At 42.8% G+C, this 22,127-nt stretch overlaps 1 protein-coding gene across 13 annotated transcripts in view; it reads right to left on the bottom strand.

Moving 5' to 3' along the window:
* PAPOLG (poly(A) polymerase gamma) overlaps positions 1-22,127 on the bottom strand; it is a 69,009-nt gene that overhangs the window by 38,780 nt on the left and 8,102 nt on the right. For 11 of the 13 annotated variants that reach the window (XM_065589630.1, XM_065589629.1, XM_065589634.1 and 8 more), the window contains exons 2-8: positions 21,036-21,194; positions 20,892-20,958; positions 18,886-18,967; positions 18,691-18,800; positions 11,640-11,693; positions 7,684-7,795; positions 6,417-6,506 (exon numbers count right to left, since the gene is read on the bottom strand). In XM_065589630.1, the coding sequence (XP_065445702.1) occupies positions 6,417-6,506; positions 7,684-7,795; positions 11,640-11,693; positions 18,691-18,800; positions 18,886-18,967; positions 20,892-20,958; positions 21,036-21,194 (674 nt within the window). Of the gene's footprint in view, positions 1-6,416; positions 6,507-7,683; positions 7,796-11,639; positions 11,694-18,690; positions 18,801-18,885; positions 18,968-20,891; positions 20,959-21,035; positions 21,195-21,819; positions 21,898-22,127 lie in introns of those variants that run through there. The other 2 variants (XM_065589635.1, XM_065589628.1) reach the window with 2 other exon arrangements.

The following is a 22,127-nucleotide window of genomic DNA, read 5'->3' as shown; positions in this document are numbered from 1 at the left end:
AAGGTGATCAGCCAGTGATTCTGAGCACCCAGTTAGAGTGCCGCTGTGGGAATGATGGCACTTTTTTGCAGCAAGGAAGCCAAAACTTCACTGCTCCAGGACAGAGCTGGTTGAGGCAGGCTCCTCTGCGTCTTTCATAACACATTGTGGTGGTATTGTTGGTGAGTATATGAACCACTGTGCCCTTGATCTGAGCCTGAAAGGGCCAGCATGTGTTGTAAATGGCTCAAAGTTCCAGGACATGGACATGGAGAACCTCTCTCTTCTGTCCACAAACTTTGAACTTTCCATTTCCCTAAATGTACTCTCCAATCTGTTGGAGGTTTCTATAATTATGGTCCTGGTTGGTGGAGGTTGGTGCATTCACTGATCTGATGTAGAGTGATCGGATGTAGAGTATCCGTCACTCTACAAACTCTAGGAGGGCTGGGTAGCACTTGTACTAGGCTGTCCTGTGATTGACAATTCAGGAGATCAGTCAACTTCAACCAGCCTTGAAGAGGATGAAGACAATCTTGCATGCTGGACTATGTACATGCAAGTGGCCATATGATCAAGCAACTTCAACTATAGTCTGTGTATGCCTGAAGGATGTGATCAGAGGGACAGACACAGGCAACGAATTGCTTGAAATCTCTCATTGAGCAGAAAATCCCCTTAACTCAGAGTCCAGTAGGACCCCAATGAACTCAATATTTTGTGTTTAATGCTGCCTTTGTTCAAATCAGACCCAGAAGATTGAAGAAACAGCATGAAATGGACATGATGTAGGACTTGGTTTCTGGACTTTCCCTTCATTAACCAATCATCCAGGTAAGGAAAAACATTAATACCTCTTTCTGAGATATGCTGCTACTACAATCATGCATTTAGTAAATACATGTGGAGCTGAGAATAGGCCAAAGAGGAGCATTATGTACTGATGTTGACCTACCACTATAAATCCCAATTTTCTGTGGCTTGGGAGAATTGCCACATGGAGGTAGGCTTCCTGAAGATCAGCACACTAGTCATATTGATCCAACTTGGTGAGAATCATCACTAGGGTAACCATGCTGCTTCTTATGTGTTTGTTGTACTTGTTCATACATAGCTCTCAACTCTCCCTTAGACTTGGGGGGAAATCAGGAAATACCATGAGTAAAATCCCCTTCTCCCAATGATGAAGAGGAAGCTCTTCTACAGCTCCCGAAACACAGAGTCTGAACCTGCTGTTGGAGCAGTGACTTGTGAGAGGGGTCCCTGAAAAGGGATGGGGTAGGGAGTAGGAAGGGGGAAATGGACAGGATGGCATAACCTTATCCCACAGTACTTAGGATCATTTGTTCATAGGGAGGGATAGCTCAGTGGTTTGAGCATTGGCCTGCTAAACCCAGGGTTGAGAGTTCAATCCTTGAGGGGAGCCATTTAGGGATCTGGGGCAAAAATCTGTCTGGGGATTGGTCCTGCTTTGAGCAAGGGGTTGGACTAGATGATCCTTCCAACCCTGATATTCTATGATAGTTACTGTTTCCCCAAGCCCTGTAAAAGTGAAATAGCTTGCCCCCAAATGGAGATTATATGGTCGGGAAGTTGATAACTGGAGTGTTGCTCTTGATAGGTGAGGGGCTGGCTGGTTACTATTGGGACCAGGAAACAACCTCTGCTGGGACTTATGTCCCTTCCTAGAGAAGCCTTGCTGCTTAGTGGGGTAAGCTGACTGCCAGAAGTAACTGTGAATGGTATTGCTGCTTCTGCTGCCTTCCATGTTTTTTTCTGGAAACAAAAACCAACCATCAAAAGGTAAATCCTCTATGCTTTGTTGGACCTCAGAAGCTATGCCAGAATTCTGTAACCATGAGGCTCTTCTCATTGTTACAGCCAAGATAATAATTCAGAGGGTGGGGGGAGAGGGAGAGAAGAGTGTCCTCCGTGTATTGCAGTGACGTCTTGGCCACCAGACAACCTTCCACAATGAATGTCTTAAACTCTTCCCTGGAGGATTCTAGCAATTTATATGTAAATTTGGACATAGGATTTTGTAAATTAGGAGGCTAACAGCACCTGCTGATTAGCAATGTGAATTTCTAAAGAAGAGGTTGAGTAAGTTTTTCCTTCCCATTAAATCTAACCTTTTAGACTCTGTCTTTAGGTGCTGACTTATATCTCCCTTGACACAACCTCTCACTTGCTGCCGTTATGACAAGTGAGTTAGAGGCTGGATGAGAGTAGAAGCACTGAAAACCCTGCATAAGGGCACAATACCTCTTTTCAGTATGCTTCACTGAGAGTGGAAAGGAACGTAAGGTACATTTTTGCAGGCTCCAAAAAGTGCTTCATTTATAGGGAGAGCTACTCTCGCTGGAGAGAACTCGAGAAAATATACCAACTTATTAGTACTGTCCTGAACAAACTCTGTCTGAATGCCCAAGCTTGTAGCCATTCACCTCAGGAGATCTTGATATGACTTAAAATCCTCAGGTACAGGACAAGAGGAAGCTGGCACCATAGAATCATCCAGCGAGGAGAAAGAAAAATGAAGTGGAACCAATGAAATCTCCTGTGGAAACACCTGCCCCTGTAACAATGGTTGAGGCTAAACTAGCTCAGAATGGAGATGAACAAAGATCAGTGACCTTGCCCTGGACTAACCTAAGCATTGGGACCTTGCAGATTGAGGAACATCCCAAGGAGGCCATTGAGGATTGGTGGCCAGTAGGAACTGGACCAAGACCCTTATCTCTACTGTGGGAGCAGTGCTAATATCTGTACCTCTAGTGATTCCCCAGGAGGTCTCAGACTTTTGAGAATGGTATTTTGAAGGTGACGGAGAGGCAGAAGATGTTCCCAAATTCTCTCTTGAAGAACCTTCCAAGCAGTCCTGTGGCAATGGAGGAACCACTCAGGTAGAGCAGGCAAACATCCAGACTCATCTGAAGCCCAACGTACAGGCTGCATCAATGCTGTCGATGGCAAAGCAGCTGGTGCCTGGAGTAGCGGTAGGGGTATTGCACTCACACGACACTGAAATGGACATCAGTCATGAAGTCGAGCCCAGTACCAGTCCTGCAGATGTGGTCTGCTCCTAAACTGTCCATTACTGAAGATTGTAGCTGCACTGATGACCCCTCAGTACCGATAAAGGGGCCAAACTCAGCTCTGTATCCTGATTTTTAAGCGGTGCAGAAGACAGTGCTGGCAACAGTGAATAATCTAACCCAGTCTATGAGGTATTGATAACACAGAAGAGGCCACCACAGTTGAGTGGTGCTGAATTAATAGAATGTCTGGAGCAGAAAGGCAAAGCAAGTCAGATTTGCCTGATATGTCAGAGCAGAAACAAATCGGTGTCAACACCAATGTCATTGGTACCGGACTTGACAGTATGCTGTCCAATTGTTCTCATCTCAGTACAAGAGAGTAAGACAGCCCACCACTATCCTGTGTACTAGAGGAATCTCTGTGTCAGTCTGCACTCCTCTTAGGAGGAGGAGGAATCTCTCCTAGCTTTGCAATGGCTCTCATCCATTTTGTGACTCCTTTTCCTCAGAGAATGATCTCTCTTCCAATTAAGATAGAAATCAGAATCTGGCTGTGGAACAGCCCCTACCGGCTCTGAAGTGCTCTGAGAGATTGGACAATTGGCAGAGTTCTCCAGTACCAAAGCAAGCTCATGGCCTGCTCCATAAGGTGCTGCTTCAAGCAGAAATCTCTAATCACCAGTGCTCTCTTTGAATGACATACAGATAGAGCACTTTCCTTTAAATGTGCCCTTCTCCAAGGCAGAGTAAATGCAGTGTGTGTGTGTGGGGCGGTCCCTATTAGGGATAGCTACCCCACACAACAGGCAGTGTTTAAAACCTGGTGAGGGCATCACATCAGGCTAAATCCTAACTAAATAAATACTAAGGGTACTTCTAAAACTATATACACAAGCAGACCCAATAATGAAACCTATTGGTGAAATGACTGAAATTGGAATTTGTAGAAGGGATAATGGTGAGAATTTTTTTGATGAGTCACCAGAGAGAGGAAGTCAGACATGTTTTGATTTAGCCTTCCTTTTCCTTGGTACTGAAGTTCTTTGTTCTGGTATGTTATCTAGCTGTTTGGGTCCCTTATCTGGAACCGCCTCCCTACAAACCATTGTAATAATCTTTGTACAAAATATGCCTTGTGAGGTATAATTTGAAAATTAATAACTTGCTGCTGAATAATATCATGGTGAAATGCATATAGCAACATTATATGTTAAGTTATAAACATAAGCTGAAATTAGGCCTGAACTGTGTTTACCAGATAAGTCTGGGTAAACCAGTTTCTTAAAGACAAAGGACAAGCTGATGCCTCTAGCCAGATGTCAAAATTGATGGGCAATCACCTGTCAAATGATGATTCTGTGGCAAAGAAGCAGGGCAGGAACAGATCAATCTACATTTTAGCAAACAGTATGGAACCTCTTTCACCACCAGACTCCTTGTCTCCATCCTCACAGTGGGAATGAATTTTATCTGAGGGTAACCCTCAGAAAAATGTGTTTCAGAGTGTGACTGAACTGTAAAAGTGAGGGGCAAAGACCCCAAGTTATCTTTCCCTAACCATCTCTCAGTCTTTCCCTTAAGAAGAGGAAAGAAACAGCCTTTGGACTTTGGGAGCAGGTTCTGGCCTGAGAATTCAGTCAGCAATGTTACTGGGAACACATGGTAAGGGACTTCACCTTGAACAAAGTCTAGTTTATTAAGTTTTAGTACTAGGAAGCATTTTATCTTTGTTTCTCTTGTATCCATTTCTCTGACTTTACGGCTTTATACTTGTACTTGCTTAAAACCTACCTCCTTGTAGTTAAATAAGTTTGTTTCGTTCTTTAATCAAAACTAATCCAGTGTTTTAAACTGTGCGGGTAACTCCATTTAGGGTAGAAATATTGGATCCATTGCCCCTCTAAGTTACCTGGACTGTCCAGGACAGGGCTGGACAGTACAGAACACATTTTGGGGGAAAACTTCGGGACTGGGAATATGTTGGGGTCACCTTGCAAGTGATAACCAAACCTGGTGGAAGCCAAAGTGTGACTGATGTGTGGATAACAGGCTTCAGTATACACAGATACTCAGGATCTTACCTGCGTGCTGGAAGTCTGAGTGGCCCAGGTGAGAGCTACAGCAGCAAAGCATTGTGAGGCACCTAAGTTTGCAGGATAGTGCTGACAACCCCCCACTGGTCTAGATTGCCCCCCAGAATGTCAGAGGGGCTCGAGAGTTTTGGAACCAGATTGGATGTCTTAGGTACCGATAGCTCCATTGATTTGCAACCGGAGCTTGGTGCTGAGGCAAACACCTTTACCACGGTATTCTGCTTGGATGCAGAAATACTCTGAGCCTATTCAGGCCTCCTATCCTTTCCTTCAGATCTCTTCATCACCTACAATCCCAGAGGTCTGGCAGTCAAACCTTCCTGCAATAAGAAGGCTTGGAGTCTTTCTGGCCTGGGGAACGAATGTACTATAAATAGTGCAAGGCAAAGGGGAATGCCTTTCCCAAGGCATTTAAGACATCTGGTAAGGATGTCTGACTGCATGGCATGATATCTTTTAAAGCCATGTTTCTTCATCTTCAGATCTGCCATGGACACCTGTAAAAAGTCCTGCTGAATATCTGAACTATCCTAAAACCTAACCTAACACTAGTAATTGATTAATCTTTAAAAAAAACATTAAACAAAAACAAAAAAACACCTCCTTCCCACCCACCACCAAGGCACTTAAACTATGGATCTAAGATCTAGAGAAGTCCACATCCATCTGTCCATTGCAGTTGGAAGAGACTGAGGCAGATTTGGTGCCAAAGCCTCAGAATGTACTCAAACACTGGGGTGAGGGGCAGGAAGGGTGTGGGAGCGCTCTAATGAGCACTCTTACCAGAAAATTCCATTGTCCAAATTGCACTGGTCAGCACATCCCAAGACTGAAAATATGCAGAGGACACTCAAAGAAGAATGTTAGTTTAGTTTATATAGTCCATTGTGCAAATAGGCACATGAAAAGTAGAGGGTTATGGTGTAAAAAGGTTGTGTTCAGCAGTTCTCATGACAAATATATGAACATGCTTTAAGCTACTTTGACCCCCATGGAGACATTTGCCTCACCTTCTATGTATGACTATTTACCTAGCATCATGACTACTCAATACCCTATTTATGAGTGTTTACTACTTTAGCATGTCGGAATAAAATTTAGTTTTGAAATAAAGATCACAGTTCTTATTCACAATCACATACATGGCAAGTTTGGCATTTTAAAAGATTCCTGAGTTACCCCATGAAATATTCCTCAAGTGGTTGGACATGTTACTCTCAGCCTTTAGTTATCTAGATTTTCACGAACTTTTCAAGAACAATTAAGTTTCTGGGTAGAGATCAAGAATGACTGTTTTACTCACGTTTTGCCCACAGTTTAATTGCTCTAAGTGTTAGTCTGAAGTTCTCCTTGTGTGGCACTAAATGCAGAATTTCATCAGTAACTCTGCAACCTGCAAGAGAGATTTAAATTGCAAATTTAATAATCTCAGGTTTTTACTAATTTACCACTTTTTTGTCTTGGTGAAAGGGTTTCTAAAGTAAGCATTGGATAAAAATTGCTTTTAGATCCATAGTTTACTACTGTAAATATGGTTAGCAGACATGTTAGTATCCTCCAGTATGCATCCACATACCTTGTGAATATCAGAGGTTTTTAGAGTTTAGGCTGCAGCTATAATCAACCAATTTTTAACAAGTGAAAGGCCATGAGATCATTTGGAGGTGGGAGTGGATCCGAGAGCCAAGTCGGTCAGTTTTAAGCGCCATACACAATTAGACAAAACTCAGGATTGCTGAGTAGTGAGGTTAAGCTCGAAGTATCAGAAGACTTCCTTTACTTTAAGTAATTCATAGCAATAGTTTACTTTTATAGTTATCACCTCATGTCAAATGCTTTAGCTCAGGGGTAGGTAACCTATGGCACGCGTGCCGAAGGCGGCACATGAGCTGATTTTCAGTGCCACTCACACTGCCCGGGTCCTGGCCACCAGTCCGGGGGGCTCTGCATTTTAATTTTAAATGAAGCTTCTTAAACATTTTAAAAACCTTATTTACTTTACATACAATAATAGTTTAGCTTATATATTATAGCCTTATAGAAAGAGACCTTCTAAAAATGTTAAAATGTATTACTGGCACGCGAAACCTTAAATTAGAGTGAATAAATGAAGACTCGGCACACCACTTCTGAAAGGTTGCCCACCCCAGCTTTAGCTATTTACATACAGTGGCACTGGAATACAGCTCCCCCTGTAGTGGAAGAGGAAACCAACTGGCATAAGCACAGTGAACAAAGAAGCAGGAAAATGTTGGGTATGGTCAGACATTTGCCCGACCCATTAAAGTGTCTAATATCCAGAACTGACAGGACCTTGATCTATCCAGATTTTTTTTAACCTACCCATCACGGTGGTATCTGAATATCTCAGATCTCATCCAATAAAGCATACAGGAGAATATTAGGAATCTACGCAACAGGAGTAATGTCTTTTTTGTACAAACTTGGAAAAGGTAGTAATTTGTAAACAAAATACATGTCCATTTCTAATTCAACTTAACATTTTACAAAATATGTTCTTATCCCACATGAATAAGAGTTATCAGGTTTAAGATTAAAACAGAAGTTACCATTTAAGCTTCGTATACATCTTATATCCAGGCTCCTTAGACGTGAATCATCTCGAAGATCCAAGTTATCAGAAATAGTCTGTACAGCCAGCCTTGCAAACACAAGATCAATCTTAGGGAGAAAAATTTAAAGTGCATTATACTTTGCATCTATAGAGAAGTATAAGCTAAGTAACAATTTTAAATTCTCCTCAATGAATGCTACAACTGCGCAAATCTGGAGAGTTCATTACCAGATTATTAGGATTTAATGCATTAGATATATCAAGAAAACAGGACATATACTGGAAGTGTCAAGAAGTACGTTTCATGGGAAACTTTTTTTTTTGCTTTGTTTGAAATTTCACATTTTCTCTTTTGACAGGAAAGGCCACTCCCCCCCTCCCCCACGGCCTATTAAAAGGGAAGAAGCCATTTTGTCTATAATTTAAGTTTCAAAACAAAATTTTCAAGAAGTGGAGGTTTTCTAAACAAATAAGCATTACGCTTACCCTTAACCGACCTTAACTTTTACCCCTGCCCCCGCCGTGCCAGGCCGGCCGCAGTGACCTTGGTTAACCGGTTAAATGATATAATCTAACCAGTTAACTTTTAAAACCAATATTTACATCCCTAGTTTTCAGTACTGTTTCTTAATCTCCTATCCTCTGAATTTTTAGATTTTGATTTAGTCAAATCAGCAACACTATACTGCTCTGCCAACAGTTTCATTTTTCTAGGAGGTATCCGCCCATCAGAGCAGATGTACTGTTCTGAGTAGTCTGACTTGTCTTGTCAACATATTAAGGCAATATAGTAATACAGTTCATTTTGGGAGGGGGGGGGGGGGGAAGAGGATAAATAGCAATCTGGCCTACTTATATGAAAGCAGTGCTTAATCTCAAGGAAATAAGGACCCAAAATACAATATCTTGTTTAGATAGTGATCCAAAACAGGAAAGACTAAAAAAACCCAGTCGTTACCTAAGTTCTCTGAAACTCCCTCTCATTTTGCAGCTCCTGTTCCTTGATGTATATTTAGTATTTAGACAGTTTAAGTGGGATTGTAAACAATAAGCTACTTTTGTAAAAGAGTTAAAGTCTACACCAATATACAGTGCCAAGACTTTCTGGTAACGTACTGTTTAGGTATTAACCATAGAACAAGTATGGAGGGAGGAATAGCTCAGTGGTTTGAGCATTGGCCTGCTAAACCCAGGATTGAGTGTTCAATTCTTGAGGGGGCCACTTGGGGCAAAAATCAATACTTGGTCCTGCTATTGAAGGCAGGGGGCTGGACTTGACCTTTCGAGGTCCCTTCCAGTTCTATGAGAGAGGTATAGCTCCATATTATATTATTATGTTAGCACATAGAAATGTCAACATAGAACAAGTAAATAGCACCCTGATCCTCAAACACACTACTTACTTCTGACAGCATTCCCCGCAACTGGCAGACACTGTGAACCAGGACTTAAATGAGGAACTTTTAGAAGCCTTTGTTTGCCATCACTGCCTCAACTTTTGCTCCTCAAACTTTCACGTTTGTCCCATGTGGCTATCTCGCTGTTTGATCAACTGGTTTCTGCAACTACCTGTTTATTATTTTGCCCAGCTAATGTATTCAACCAGCTCATATGGCTCCTCCTGCACAGCCCCAAGAGTTGCTGGAATGTGCTTGCACCTTTCCCCAGCTTAGTCTTAAGGAACCATTTGCCAGATGACTCAAGGAACCTGGGGCTGAGATTCAGAGAGAACTGGTTGCTAGTTCCCAGCTTTGTCTTTCCCAGGGTAACCATGTGGGGGAAGAGAACCAGCTTTTGCACTTAGAAACCCCTTCCCTTGCTCAGGAACAGTTTCTGGAGACAAAATCCTGCTCTGGGTCTCTGGCAGACTGGAGCAAATGAGTTACTTACCTCCCTCTGCTGGAATATGGTAGCCAGCCAGCAGGAAGCTAAGTGGCTACAGCAGAGAAGGGACGGTAGTTGCTCAGCGCACATCTGGCTCACACCAGAACTACTCCACAGAACTGCCTTCCTCTGCAACACTCTCCACTCACTGCAGTGAGAGCTAATTCAAAGACTTCATTTTAAGAGTCTGTGGCTCAGGGAACATATTTTTAATTCATAAGAAAATGTGTATTTAAGTAAGTTTCCTTGAAGGGTCACAAGAGGCCTCAGGGACAAACTGGAAAATCCTGTTCTAAAAGGTGGCAAGTCTGTTTTGCTTTGTTAATGCGATAGGTTCTTCCTTGAAAGTCTCACTACATTTACTCAAGTCAATTCATGCTATACATTGTAGCGGCAATAGGGAGAAGAAAAGGGGTCACTGAGTAGGAACATGTGTATCCCAAAACCCTAGCTCTTATTTTCATCCTGCAGATATTTTTTCTACTAAGGCCTAGTCTACACTACACAGTTAGGTCTACATAAGGCAGCTTATGTCGACCTAATTATGTCAGTGTCTATGCTACAGCCTTGCTCCCAATGAGGTAAGTGCCCTACTACATTGACATCACAACTCCACCTTCATGAGAAGCATAGGGCTTATGTCCATATAGTTAGGGCAATGCAGTGTGTGTGTTACTTACATCAGCTGTTGGCTTTCTGTCAATTTCTTGGCAGGAACCCCAGGTGGCTAGACCCTGCTCCTGTCTGGGAGCTGGGGCAAAAATCCCTGGGCTACTGGACCCTGCTCCCGCTCCCCACTGGGAAATTGACCAGGCTGCCCAGCTCCCAGTGGGGAGCCAAAAAGCCATGAGCAGCTTCTCCCCCCTCCCGCTCCTGGTAGGAAACAGGGATGGGGGCAGCCCGCTGGGAGCCTGTGGGGCAAGCTGCAAGCAGAGCTGAGAGACAGGCCTCTGAATTCCCCACACTGCCTCTCTTAGACCAGTGGAAGCACACCTGGGGAGGCCATGCAGCACCGACTCAAGGAGGTTAGTGTGGACAGGCACCACAGCAATAATTACTGAGGTGGTGGTCAATCAACCTAATATAGCTCAATTTACGTTTCTAGTGTAGACATACCCTAAAATAGAAGTTTAGTATATGCAATCTGGGGAAAGGCATGGCCCACATGAGAGCCTGACTAACTTTGTAGTAATTTAAGGACGTGAACATTTAGTTTGTGGCAAGCTGGGGAGTGAATCTAGCCCACAATAAGACTACTTGTTCAAGTATTTTGCTGACATACATTAACAGTCTGTTAACACGCTTTGGTCTAGTCCTCTTTGAAACAAGACTTAATTCATGTCAGCAGGGGGCACACAAACAAGGAGACTGCAGCAACCTAGTGCAGGCTGGATTCACATCCCAGCTTAATGTTTGTGGAGACAAGCTCTTAGGGTATGTCTACACAGCAATTAGACACCCGTGGCTGGCCTGTGCTAGCTGACTTGGGCTTAGGCTGTGGAGCTGTTTCATTGTTGTGTAAACTTCTGAGCTTGGGCTAGAGCCTGGGCTCTAGGACCCTGCAGGGTGGGAGAGTCCTAGTGTTCGGGCCCAGGCCCGGAAGTCTACACAGCAATGTAACAGCCTCGCAGCCTGAGTCTGCTGACTTAGGCCAGCTGGGGGGTTTTCTTTGCTGTGTAGACATCCCTTAAGGCTTGTCTGAAATGCAGCATGCACCAAAGTGCTGCGCTGCAACTCCCCCATGTGGACACTGCTGGCATGAACTAAAAGGCACCTAGCTCATGTTAACATGGTCCTAACCCAAGCTAGGTGTCTTTTAGTTCATGCCAGCAGCGTCCACATGTGGCAGTTACAGTGTAGCACTTTGGTGCATGCTGCAATTCACACCCCCATAATCTGAACTGCAGAGCTGCGTACACAAGCCCTTAGACTTTGGAGTACTAATGAATAACCTTGCAAAATAGCTTGTTGTGCCAGTGAGACCGGAACCAGTGTTATATCATCGAAATTCCAAAGCAAAAAAACAATAATCTGCATTTTAACTAGACACTAAGGTTTAATTCTTACCTCAATACCATCAAATTCAAACTTGATAACTGGTACATACGCATCTTCTATTGCCTGTAAAGCAGGAAGGGAAAAAGTCTAATAGTTTTTGCATTTTTAAAAGCAAGTCTTGTGTTTCACCTTCTGACCTTTTGTTACCTCCTGGGTGTAAGGCCAGAAAAAGTATTTTACCGGTATTTAAAAATACTAACAAATCAATTTGCTAGACTACTTTGCATATATGCAATACAATACTTAGTTAAGTCTTCCCATTTCTCTTGGGAAGGTGGAAAGTCCACTATTTCTTTTAAAAAAAAGGTGTTTACATTTGTCTACTGTAATCAGTAAGATTGCAACTGACAACAGTTAACACTCAGCTATCTTCAAAGTTGAGAAAAGCTTTGTTTGAAATGTGACTCCTAGCTGCTCTAAAATTTACATGATTACTTGGATTGCCTTGCCTTGAAATTTGGAGTACGAGAGAACATAAGAATGGCCATACTAGGTCAATCATCCATCTAGCCCAGTATCCAGTCTTCTAACAGTGCCAAATGACCAAAAGGGAATGAAGAGAACTGGGCAATTTCAAGTGAACTATCCCTTGTCATCCAGTCCCAGCTTCTGGCAGTTGAAGGTTTAGGGATACCCAGAGCATGCATGGAGTTACATCTCTGACCATCTTGTGTAATAGCCATTGATATCCTTCATGAACTTATCTAATTTTTTTTAAACACAGTTATGCTTTTGGCCTTCATGACATCCTATGGCAATGTGTTCCACAGGTTAATTGTCAGTTGTATGAAAAAGCACTTCCTTTTGTTTGTTTTAAACCTGCTGTCTCTTAATATCATCGGGTGGCCCCTGTGTTATGTGAAGGGGTAAATAACACTTCCTTATTCACTTTCTTCACACCATTCATGATTGTATAGACTTCGATCATATCCCCTCAGTCATCTCTTTTCTAAGCTGAACAGTCCCAGTCTTTTTAATCTCTCCTCATATAGAAACTATTCCATACCCTTAACAAAGAAGGGCAACACAAATTATACCTTTTCCAATTCTAATACATCTTTTGGGAGATGGGGCAACAAGAACTGCATGCAGCATTCAAGGTGTGGGCATACCATGGATTTATATAGTGGCATTATGATATTTTCTGTTTTATCATCTCTTTCCTAATGGTTCCTGACTATTTTTTGATGGCCATCACACATTGAATGGCTGTTTTCAGAGAGCTATCTACAATGACTCCAAGATCTCTTTCTACAGCTAATTTAGACACCACCTTTATATAGGTGTAGTTTTTTTTTTAAATGTGCAGTTTTTTGCACTTAACATTGCATTTATTCTGCCATTTTGTTACCCAGTCAAGTGAGATCCCTTTAACTCTTCTTGCTCAGCTTTGGACTTAACTATTTTGAATAATTTTGTATCATCTGCAAATTTTGCCACCTCACAAGTCCCAGTACAGGTCTTTGGGGGAAACCCCACTACTTGCCTATCTCCATTACTGAAACTATTTATTCCTACTCTTTGTTTCTTATCTTTTAACTAGTTACTGATCCAGGATGGCTTATCCCATGATGGCTTAATTTGCTTAAGAGCCTTTGGTGAGGGACCTTGTCAAAGGCTTTCTGAAAGTCCAACTACACTATCATCCACTGGTTTCAGAGTAGCAGCCGTGTTAGTCTGTATCCTCAAAAAGAACAGGAGTACTTGTGGCACCTTAGAGACTAACAAATTTATTCGAGCATAAGCTTTCGTGGACTACAGCCCACTTCTTCAGATGCATATAGAGTGGAATAAATATTGAGGAGATATATATAGACACACATACAGAGAGCATAAACAGGTGGGAGTTCTCTTACCAACTCTGCGAGGCCAATTAAGTAAGAGGAAAAAAAAACTTTTGAAGGGATAATTAAGATAGCCCAGTACAGACAGTTTGATAAGAAGTGTGAGAATACTTACAAGGGGAGATAGATTCAATGTTTGTAATGGCTCAGCCATTCCCAGTCCTTATTCAATCCTGAGTTGATTGTGTCTAGTTTGCATATCAATTCCAGCTCAGCAGTCTCTCATTGGAGTCTGTTTTTGAAGTTTTTCTGTTGTAAGATAGCCACCCGCAGGTCTGACATTGAATGACCAGACAGGTTAAAGTGTTCTCCCACTGGTTTTTGAGTATTATGATTCCTGATGTCAGATTTGTGTCCATTAATTCTTTTGCGTAGAGACTGTCCGGTTTGGCCAATGTACATAGCAGAGGGGCATTGGTGGCACATGATGGCATATATCACATTGGTAGATGTGCAGGTGAACGAGCCCCTGATGGTATGGCTGATGTGATTAGGTCCTATGATGATGTCACTTGAATAGATGTAGACAGAGTTGGCATCGGGCTTTGTTACAAGGATAGGTTCCTGGGTCAGTGGTTTTGTTCAGTGATGTGTGGTTGCTGGTGAGTATTTGCTTTAGGTTGGGGGGTTGTCTGTAAGCGAGGACAGGTCTGTCTCCCAAGATCTGTGAGAGTAAAGGATCATCTTTCAGGATAGGTTGTAGATCTCTGATGATGCGCTGGAGAGGTTTTAGTTGGGGGCTGAAGGTGACAGCTAGTGGTGTTCTCTTATTTTCTTTGTTGGGCCTGTCTTGTAGGAGGTGACTTCTGGGTACTCGTCTGGCTCTGTCAATCTGTTTTTTCACTTCAGCAGGTGGGTATTGTAGTTTTAAGAATGCTTGATAGAGATCTTGTAGGTGCTTGTCTCTATCTGAGGGATTGGAGCAAATGCGGTTATATCTTAGAGCTTGGCTGTAGACAATGGATCGTGTGGTGTGTCCTGGATGGAAGCTGGAGGCATGTAGGTAAGTGTAGCGGTCAGTAGGTTTCCGGTATAGGGTGGTATTTAGGTGACCATTGCTTATTAGCACAGTAGTGTCCAGGAAATGGACTGCTTGTGTGGATTGATCTAGGCTGAGGTTGATGGTGGGATGGAAATTATTGAAATCATGGTGAAATTCCTCAAGGGCTTCTTTTCCATGGGTCCAGATGATGAAGATGTCATCAATGTAGCGCAAGTAGAGTAGGGGCATTAGAACAACGCTTCCTTAGCTCTCGTCCCCTAAGTCAGCCATAAAAATGTTGGCATATTGTGGGGCCATGCGGGTACCCATAGCAGTGCCGCTGACTTGAAGGTATATATTGTCCCCAAATGTGAAATAGTTGTGGGTGAGGACAAAGTCCAGCCACCAGGTTAGCTGTGACATTATCAGGGATACTGTTCCTGATAGCTTGTAATCCATCTGTGTGCGGAATATTGGTGTAGAGGGCTTCTACGTCCATAGTGGCCAGGATGGTGTTTTCTGGAAGATCACCGATGGATTGTAGTTTCCTCAGGAAGTCAGTGGTGTCTCGAAGATAGCTGGGAGTGCTGGTAGCGTAGGGTCTGAGGAGAGAGTCCACATAACCAGACAAGCCTGAAGTTAGGGTGCCAATGCCTGAGATGATGGGGCGTCCTGGATTTCCAGGTTTATGGATCTTGGGTAGCAAATAGAATACCCCTGGTCGGGGTTCTAGGCATGTGTCTGTACAGATTTGTTCCTGTGCTTTATCAGGGAGTTTTTTTAGCAGATGGTGTAGTTTCTTTAGGTAATCCTCAGTGGGATCATAGGATAATGGCCTGTAGAATATGGTGTTAGAGAGCTGTCTAGCAGCCTCTTGGTCATATTCCAATTTATTCATGACGATGACAGCACCTCCTTTGTCAGCCTTTTTGATTATGATGTCAGGGTTGTTTCTGAGGCTGTAGATGGCGTTGTGTTCAGCATGGCTGAGGTTATGGGGCAAGTGATGTTGCTTTTCCACAATTTCAGCCTTTGCACGTTGACGGAAGCAATCTATGTAGAAATCCAGTCTGTTGTTTCGACCATCCGGAGGAGTCCACGCAGAATCTTACAACAGAAAAACAGACTCCAACGAGAGACTGCTGAGCTGGAATTGATATACAAACTAGACACAATCAACTCAGGATTGAATAAGGACTGGGAATGGCTGAGCCATTACAAACATTGAATCTATCTCCCCTTGTAAGTATTCTCACACTTACTATCAAACTGTCTGTACTGGGCTATCTTAATTATCACTTCAAAAGTTTTTTTTCCCCTCTTACTTAATTGGCCTCTCAGAGTTGGTAAGACAACTCCCACCTGTTTATGCTCTCTGTATGTGTGTCTCTCTATATATATATCCTCAATATTTATTCCACTCTATATGCATCTGAAGAAGTGGGCTGTAGTCCATGAAAGCTTATGCTCTAATAAATTTGTTAGTCTCTAAGGTGCCACAAGTACTCCTGTTCTTTTATCATCCACTGGTTCACCCTCATACACATGCTTGTTGACACCCTCAAAGAATTCTAATAGATTGGCAAGACATGACTTCCCTTTACAAAAGCCATGTTGAGTCTGTAAGGATATGTTTGTAGAAGAGTATAATTTAGAGATGCTCCCTCATAAGGGGTATTATGAGCATAGGAATTTGGAGATGTACCCTGGAGGCAGGCATTGGGAACATCAAATTGGCTGTGTGCAGCAGCGCACTACAGAAGCTCTCCAGTTTGTTTTATTAAAGTTTTATTCCTTTCTTGTTGATTGGTTTGTTATTTAATGAACCCCAAGATCATTACAAAGTCTTCCCCAATATATCGCGTTTATCTATGTGTCTGATAATTCTGTTCTCTCTTATGGTTTCCACCAATTGCTAGATACTGAAACTAGGATTAACTCAGGGGGGGCACTGGGCAGAGTTACTGAACCAAGTTTAGGGTCATTTTCTTAAGAGACAGCTTTCATCCTACCCCCACCTCCCAAAAAAAGCTTGTTTTAAGGTTGCCAGTCAGTCAACTTCTTTGCACAGACTTGGGAATCAAGCCATGGCTCTGATCATGTGCAAAATGCTCTCAGTTGCTTGACATTTACTCCAGCTAGTGCAAGGCACCCACTAAACCTTTGGGGGAGCGAAACTGAATAGTATTTCCCAGGAAGCTTAGCTCTCTAGAGATGTACATGCCTAATGCTCACGTGTCAACTGTTTACAGTGTGTGTGTGTGTGTGTGTGTGTGTGTGTGTGTGTGTGTGTGTGTGCGCGCGCGCGCAGAAAGAGAGCCCAAAAGGCTTGCTAGCCAGCCATGAAGTACAGGACCTGAGCAGCTCAAAGGTACATATTACTACCACTGAACCTGAACAACACCGAGCACAGTAACTTCTAATCTGGCCATTGGACAAAAATATAAATAAATCAGGACAAAAATGTAAGCAGGTTTCTAAAAATCTGCCTCTGTCAAAGGATTTTTTTTTTAAATTTTGGGAACATGTATTCTGAGTGCACTCAAACTATCTTTGAAAAGAAAATAATATTACACAAGGAAATGCTTCTTGGGAGGGGAGGAAGATACATGGGGAGGGATGGCAGGGGAGAAGGGTTGTGGGACTCAGGATGAGGAGCAGGTGTAAGGGGAGTTGCAAGGTGAGGGATGACATGGAGGTGGGTGGTGAGACTACAGGAAGGAATTAGGAGCGGGGTGCTTGTCAGTCCCATATTCTCCTTTCCCATATATGTGCCAGGATGTAGGAGACACCTGCCCCATGTGGGTGTCTAAATCCCTTTTCCTGCCCGTGTCCAACTCCCGTTTCAGATCTGGGAAAAGGGGGGTTACCAGATTTCCCCTTCTCTCGCCTCCTCCCCCAAGCTGTCATATGAGGAAGCCATGTCCCTCTGGGTGGAGAACGGAGAATAAGCATAGTGAGAGCTTGCACCAAGAACACTGCTGAGACTGGGATGATCCGAGAACCAGCCAGCTTCATGCCTATCACAGGCTTGGGGAGAGGGGTGAACACCTACTGAGATGAATGGAGTAGTTCACACATCTGAGCTGTTGATTCAGGGTATATTATATGTTGTTGGGGATAGTGGGAAGAGGAGAAAGACACACCAGCCTTTTTTCACATGCTTCAGTTTAGTTTTATTCCATAATGGTTACAGTATCAGTTACCCGGTTAGTTCAAGTGGGCAAAATCTGTGTGGCAGGTTTAAATGTTCCAGCCCTGCTGATGACCCCTGTAGGTATCAGTATAATGCAACATGAGGGAGTTTGTTTTTTCAGTTTGCCTTTTATTATTATTATTATGGGAAGTTACAAAAAACGACTTTGCAACCTTAATGCTCTTAAAATCAAGCATTCAGAATTTAGGAAATGCCAAAATTAAGGTTGACTGTTCAACCTTCATTTGACCCCCTTGTGTGCCTGCATGATGATACAGTTTTAATTAGTTTTTTCTGCAGGACCCTTGCCTCATTCAATGCACAGGATGGATATGCGCTGAGGATGAATTGGGGATGTATATTAAAGGAGGCTGTTCCTATAGGACTCCTGTCGCGTGTTGCAGAAGCTGCAAGGCATGTAGCGAATGAGGCAGGGGACTGTAGGAAGAGAAAGGATGGTTTCCTGGTTAGATCAGCTGAATGCTGCCCAGGATAACTGAATTTTATCCCTGCCTCTGCTGCACAGTTCCTATGTAATCTAGGCAAGTCACTTAAAACCAAAAATTTCACTAAATGTGTGCATTTCTCATTGTCTGGATGCCCAACTTTAGACCTTTGTGCTTGATTTTGCAGAAATGCTGAGCATTCAACTGCAAGTGAAATCAATGGGCGCTGTGATTTAAACATGTTAAGTGCAGTATAATACTAACCACTTGGGACATGCTTTTTCTCAGGGTCTCTCAAATTGGGCACACAAAATTAGTGTGTAATTTGTAGAAAGAATATTAACCACTATCATAATGCATATATACAAAGGGGTTGATTGAAGTTGCACAGGCAACTTTGATTCTGATATTTCCTACCTAGAGTGCTTGACTTTGCAACCTTAGTGTTTTAACAGAGTTGGGTGTACAATACTATTTGAAGACTGCTGTCAGCAACAGTAATTTTGCAAAATTGGTCAGTTTAAGAGTTTAGTTGACAGTGTCCCTTTAACATGGACAAGTTTATTACTCTGAATACAAGTAGAAAACTTACTCTTAAATTCCTGATTCCATCTTGAACCTTTAGCTTTTCAAAGAATGACTGAAAGAAATCTGATCTTTCCACATGTCTAGGAGCAACACAAAGAGCATCTATGTCAGCACCTGCAAAAATATCCCATACATCTTCAGTTAATCAAGCAGTTAGTCTGAAACACTATATGACTAGACACTATTAAAAAGGACATACCTTTGGTGTGTACTCCAAGCCTATAGGACCCAAATGTGAATATTTTCCCACCAACATTTGCTACAACTGAAGGTGGGAGGTTCTATAAATAGAGCAGAAATACAAGTTTAAAATACAGCTCTTGGTTCCCAAGGTCTAGAGCCCTACAAGCTATATTAGCACTATGAAAGAGCTTAAGTTGGCTTGTTTTGGCAGTTAGTAAGATTTCAACAGATAAAGTGCAGTTACTACGGGTGAAATAATTGAGAAGAAGATCTCAGCAATTTCTAAACAAAAATAAAAATTGCTGTATGTGGGGACATTAGCTTAGGCTGCCTTGATGAACAGCAACACACTGATTGCTCAGGTACAAAAGGTTGTCACTGGAGTAAGAACTTTTGTTACCCATTTCTTAACAATCTTCTCTAGCCAACTGAAGTAACAGCAATATGAAATCATGGTGGCAATCATTTCCTGGTGGATTTACAAAAATACAATGGAAGCATTTATTACTATAAAAGTAACATCTGCAGTGTAGGTAAAAGATACTTCCATTTATGTGAATTTGAAGAGCCATGTAATAAATTAAATACAGCCAGTATAGGATATAAACTGGATCATAACTGATGAGCTATAAATAGCTATTTCACTGCCAGACTGAAATACTTTTAAAACTTTGATCAAGGCTCGACTGTCACTCTCTGCTTTATTGAGAGGCTCTGCAGGATTACATTTTAATTAATAACTGTCAACAAATGTCAATTTCGATTGATGCTGAAATTGACGAAAAACTATCAGTCCTAACAGTGGGCATGCCTGCTGGGATCAGGTGTCACTGGTCTTGCAGCCATGCAGGGAGCCCTCTGCAGCCTTGCTGTTACTGGAGCAAGTGGGTCTGTGACAGCAGTGCTGCAGAGGGCTCCCTGCACTGCCTCAGGACTAGCGGCACCTGATCCTTGCAGGCACTAGGGTGGGGTGGGGGGGACGGAGGCAGGCTGGCTGTGGTTTTGGCAGGGCAGAGCAGAACCCCCTGTTCAGGTCTGCAAGGAGGAAGCGGTGGTAGCGGCCACCTTGCTGCTTAATACTTCCTGCCCAGAGACAACTTCCTCACTGCTGGCAGGGACTGAGTGGGGCCAGTGACACTGAATCTCCGCAGGAACAAGGTGAAGAAAGGCTGCGGTCCTGGCCTGGCTGAGTAGAGCCCCCAACCAGGGCGAGGAGGAGGAGCCATCCCTGGGAAGGAGCCATTTAGCAGCAGGTGGCCTCCTCCTTGGCTAGGGATGATGACTCCTCTCAGCCCTGGCCAGGGTTTCTCTGCTCTGACCCACCCGGATCCCAGCCTACCAGGGATCCAGCGTCATCAGCTCTGTGGCCATCCCGGGAGCCCTATGCAGCTCTGCTGTCACTGCCCTGCTCGCCTACTCACCAGCCAGGAGCGTAGGAGCTATCCCCAGGCAGGAACTGTTGAGCAGCAGGGTGGCCTCACCCACAACTGAGGATCTTCCTCTTCTTTACAGTCCTGGAAGGAGGGGGCCTCTGCTCTTCCGAGCCAAGATGACTGCACCCACCCCCAAATCTTGTGCCCCGGTGGCTATGGACCTTTGGCCACACCAGGAGCCCCCTGCAGCCCTGCTGTCAGAACTACCCTCACCCTACCCCCTGTAACCGTAAAAATAAAAATAGTTACTAGAAAAAAAAAATCTCTAGCACATTGATAAGATCATGGAAGTTAAAAAAAAATAATCTCATTTTGCCAGGCCCTACACTCATTAGATAAAAGTTATCTGGTTCTAATTTGTATTGCTAAACACTGATTTATTTACGGCCAATTCACTTAATTGCTACAACAAGGTTTAAGGATCTAGGTAGTTAAAATCTTCCAAACCTTAACTTGAGTGACAGTTGCTACAAGTCTATTGCCCAATATGTAGATGGAAAATTTATTATTCCTTTGCAGAAAGTCAGAGGACAGAATCCAAAATACAAGATTGAGAATTACTTGAATTGGAATTTTAAAAATGGTTTACCTTACTCTCACTGAGTTCTGAAATCCATTCTTTGACTAATTTATTCAATTTACCAAGAACAATCAGCCTGTAATGAGAATTATCATTAGACTTAGTTTTAAAATATATTCAAGCAATGTGTTTCAATTATATTAAAAGTTATACCTGTGATTTAGTTCTTCCTCATCTTCAAATACTCCAAATGGCTTCATGGCTTCAATTAATTTCTGAGTGTAAATATAATCTATTTCCTTAGGAGGAGTCAAGCTAATTGGAGATGTTATTCCATAGTGCTTCTGAGGCTGATTCTCCAGCATAGAATTTCTGTTGAAGGAAACAGTAATGTTAAATATAACCAATGCCAGAAATGGTACTCTTACTGTAGTCAATGGTTACACCACTTTAGCCTACACCTTCAAAACCAACCTCTGCTCTTTCACCCACAGTGACAAGCAGGTGCAAAATCAGAAGCCAGACTTAATCCTGACTGAGGAGAAAGTACTGATTATCCATGAGCTTATCCAAATGCAAGAGGTCAAATTAATGGCACTGCAATGATAATGAAAGCATTATGTTTTATTAACCAATATAGATTTAGAAGGAAAAGAAATTTACTGCTGCCATACTCAAGACCCTAATTCAAGCCATTTACATATAGAGTCAGGTGGACAAAGATGGTCACTGGGCTAGTAAAGATAACAGTGGCTACTTTCAAGTTTTACTTTTGTTCTGTTTCCCCACCTTTTTTCAAATTATAGTTAATTTTCAATTTATTTCCTGCTAACTCCAAACCCAGCAAGATGAAGACATATGCAGTGAACACCTCACTACTGGTTTACTTTTAGTTACGTATTACAGTAAACCAGTGTCATTTAAAGTTCAACAAAATTAGCCTTATAAACCATTTTCCGAGAAAAGTGGTGGTAATCTGAGGGCATGACTGAAGTACCTATGGTGGTAGGAATGAAGTGTCTTCCTGGGAAGACACCACTGCCCCTCCACTACCAGCTCCAAAGTAGGGCTAGAGAGGATCTAAGGAAGAAGGAAAATGGTATGAAATGGGCTGTGAGGAGCATGTTTACCAGCAGTAAATGGGAGAGGGGGAGCTCCAGACTTCCTGCTTCACTTCAGGGGTAGTGTAGGAGAAGGGGCTCTGCATAATTTTCTGCAGCATATGAGGACTGAGATGGAGGAGTCATTTTGCACCTCTGCAATGAGCGTTCTTCCCTTACCCCCATAAAAGGTATCCTAGCCCAG

This window comes from Chrysemys picta, chromosome 3 (assembly GCF_011386835.1).
Source record: "Chrysemys picta bellii isolate R12L10 chromosome 3, ASM1138683v2, whole genome shotgun sequence".
In the NCBI taxonomy this organism is placed as follows: domain Eukaryota; kingdom Metazoa; phylum Chordata; order Testudines; family Emydidae; genus Chrysemys; species Chrysemys picta.
This window is presented reverse-complemented; position numbering and strand designations above follow the sequence as displayed.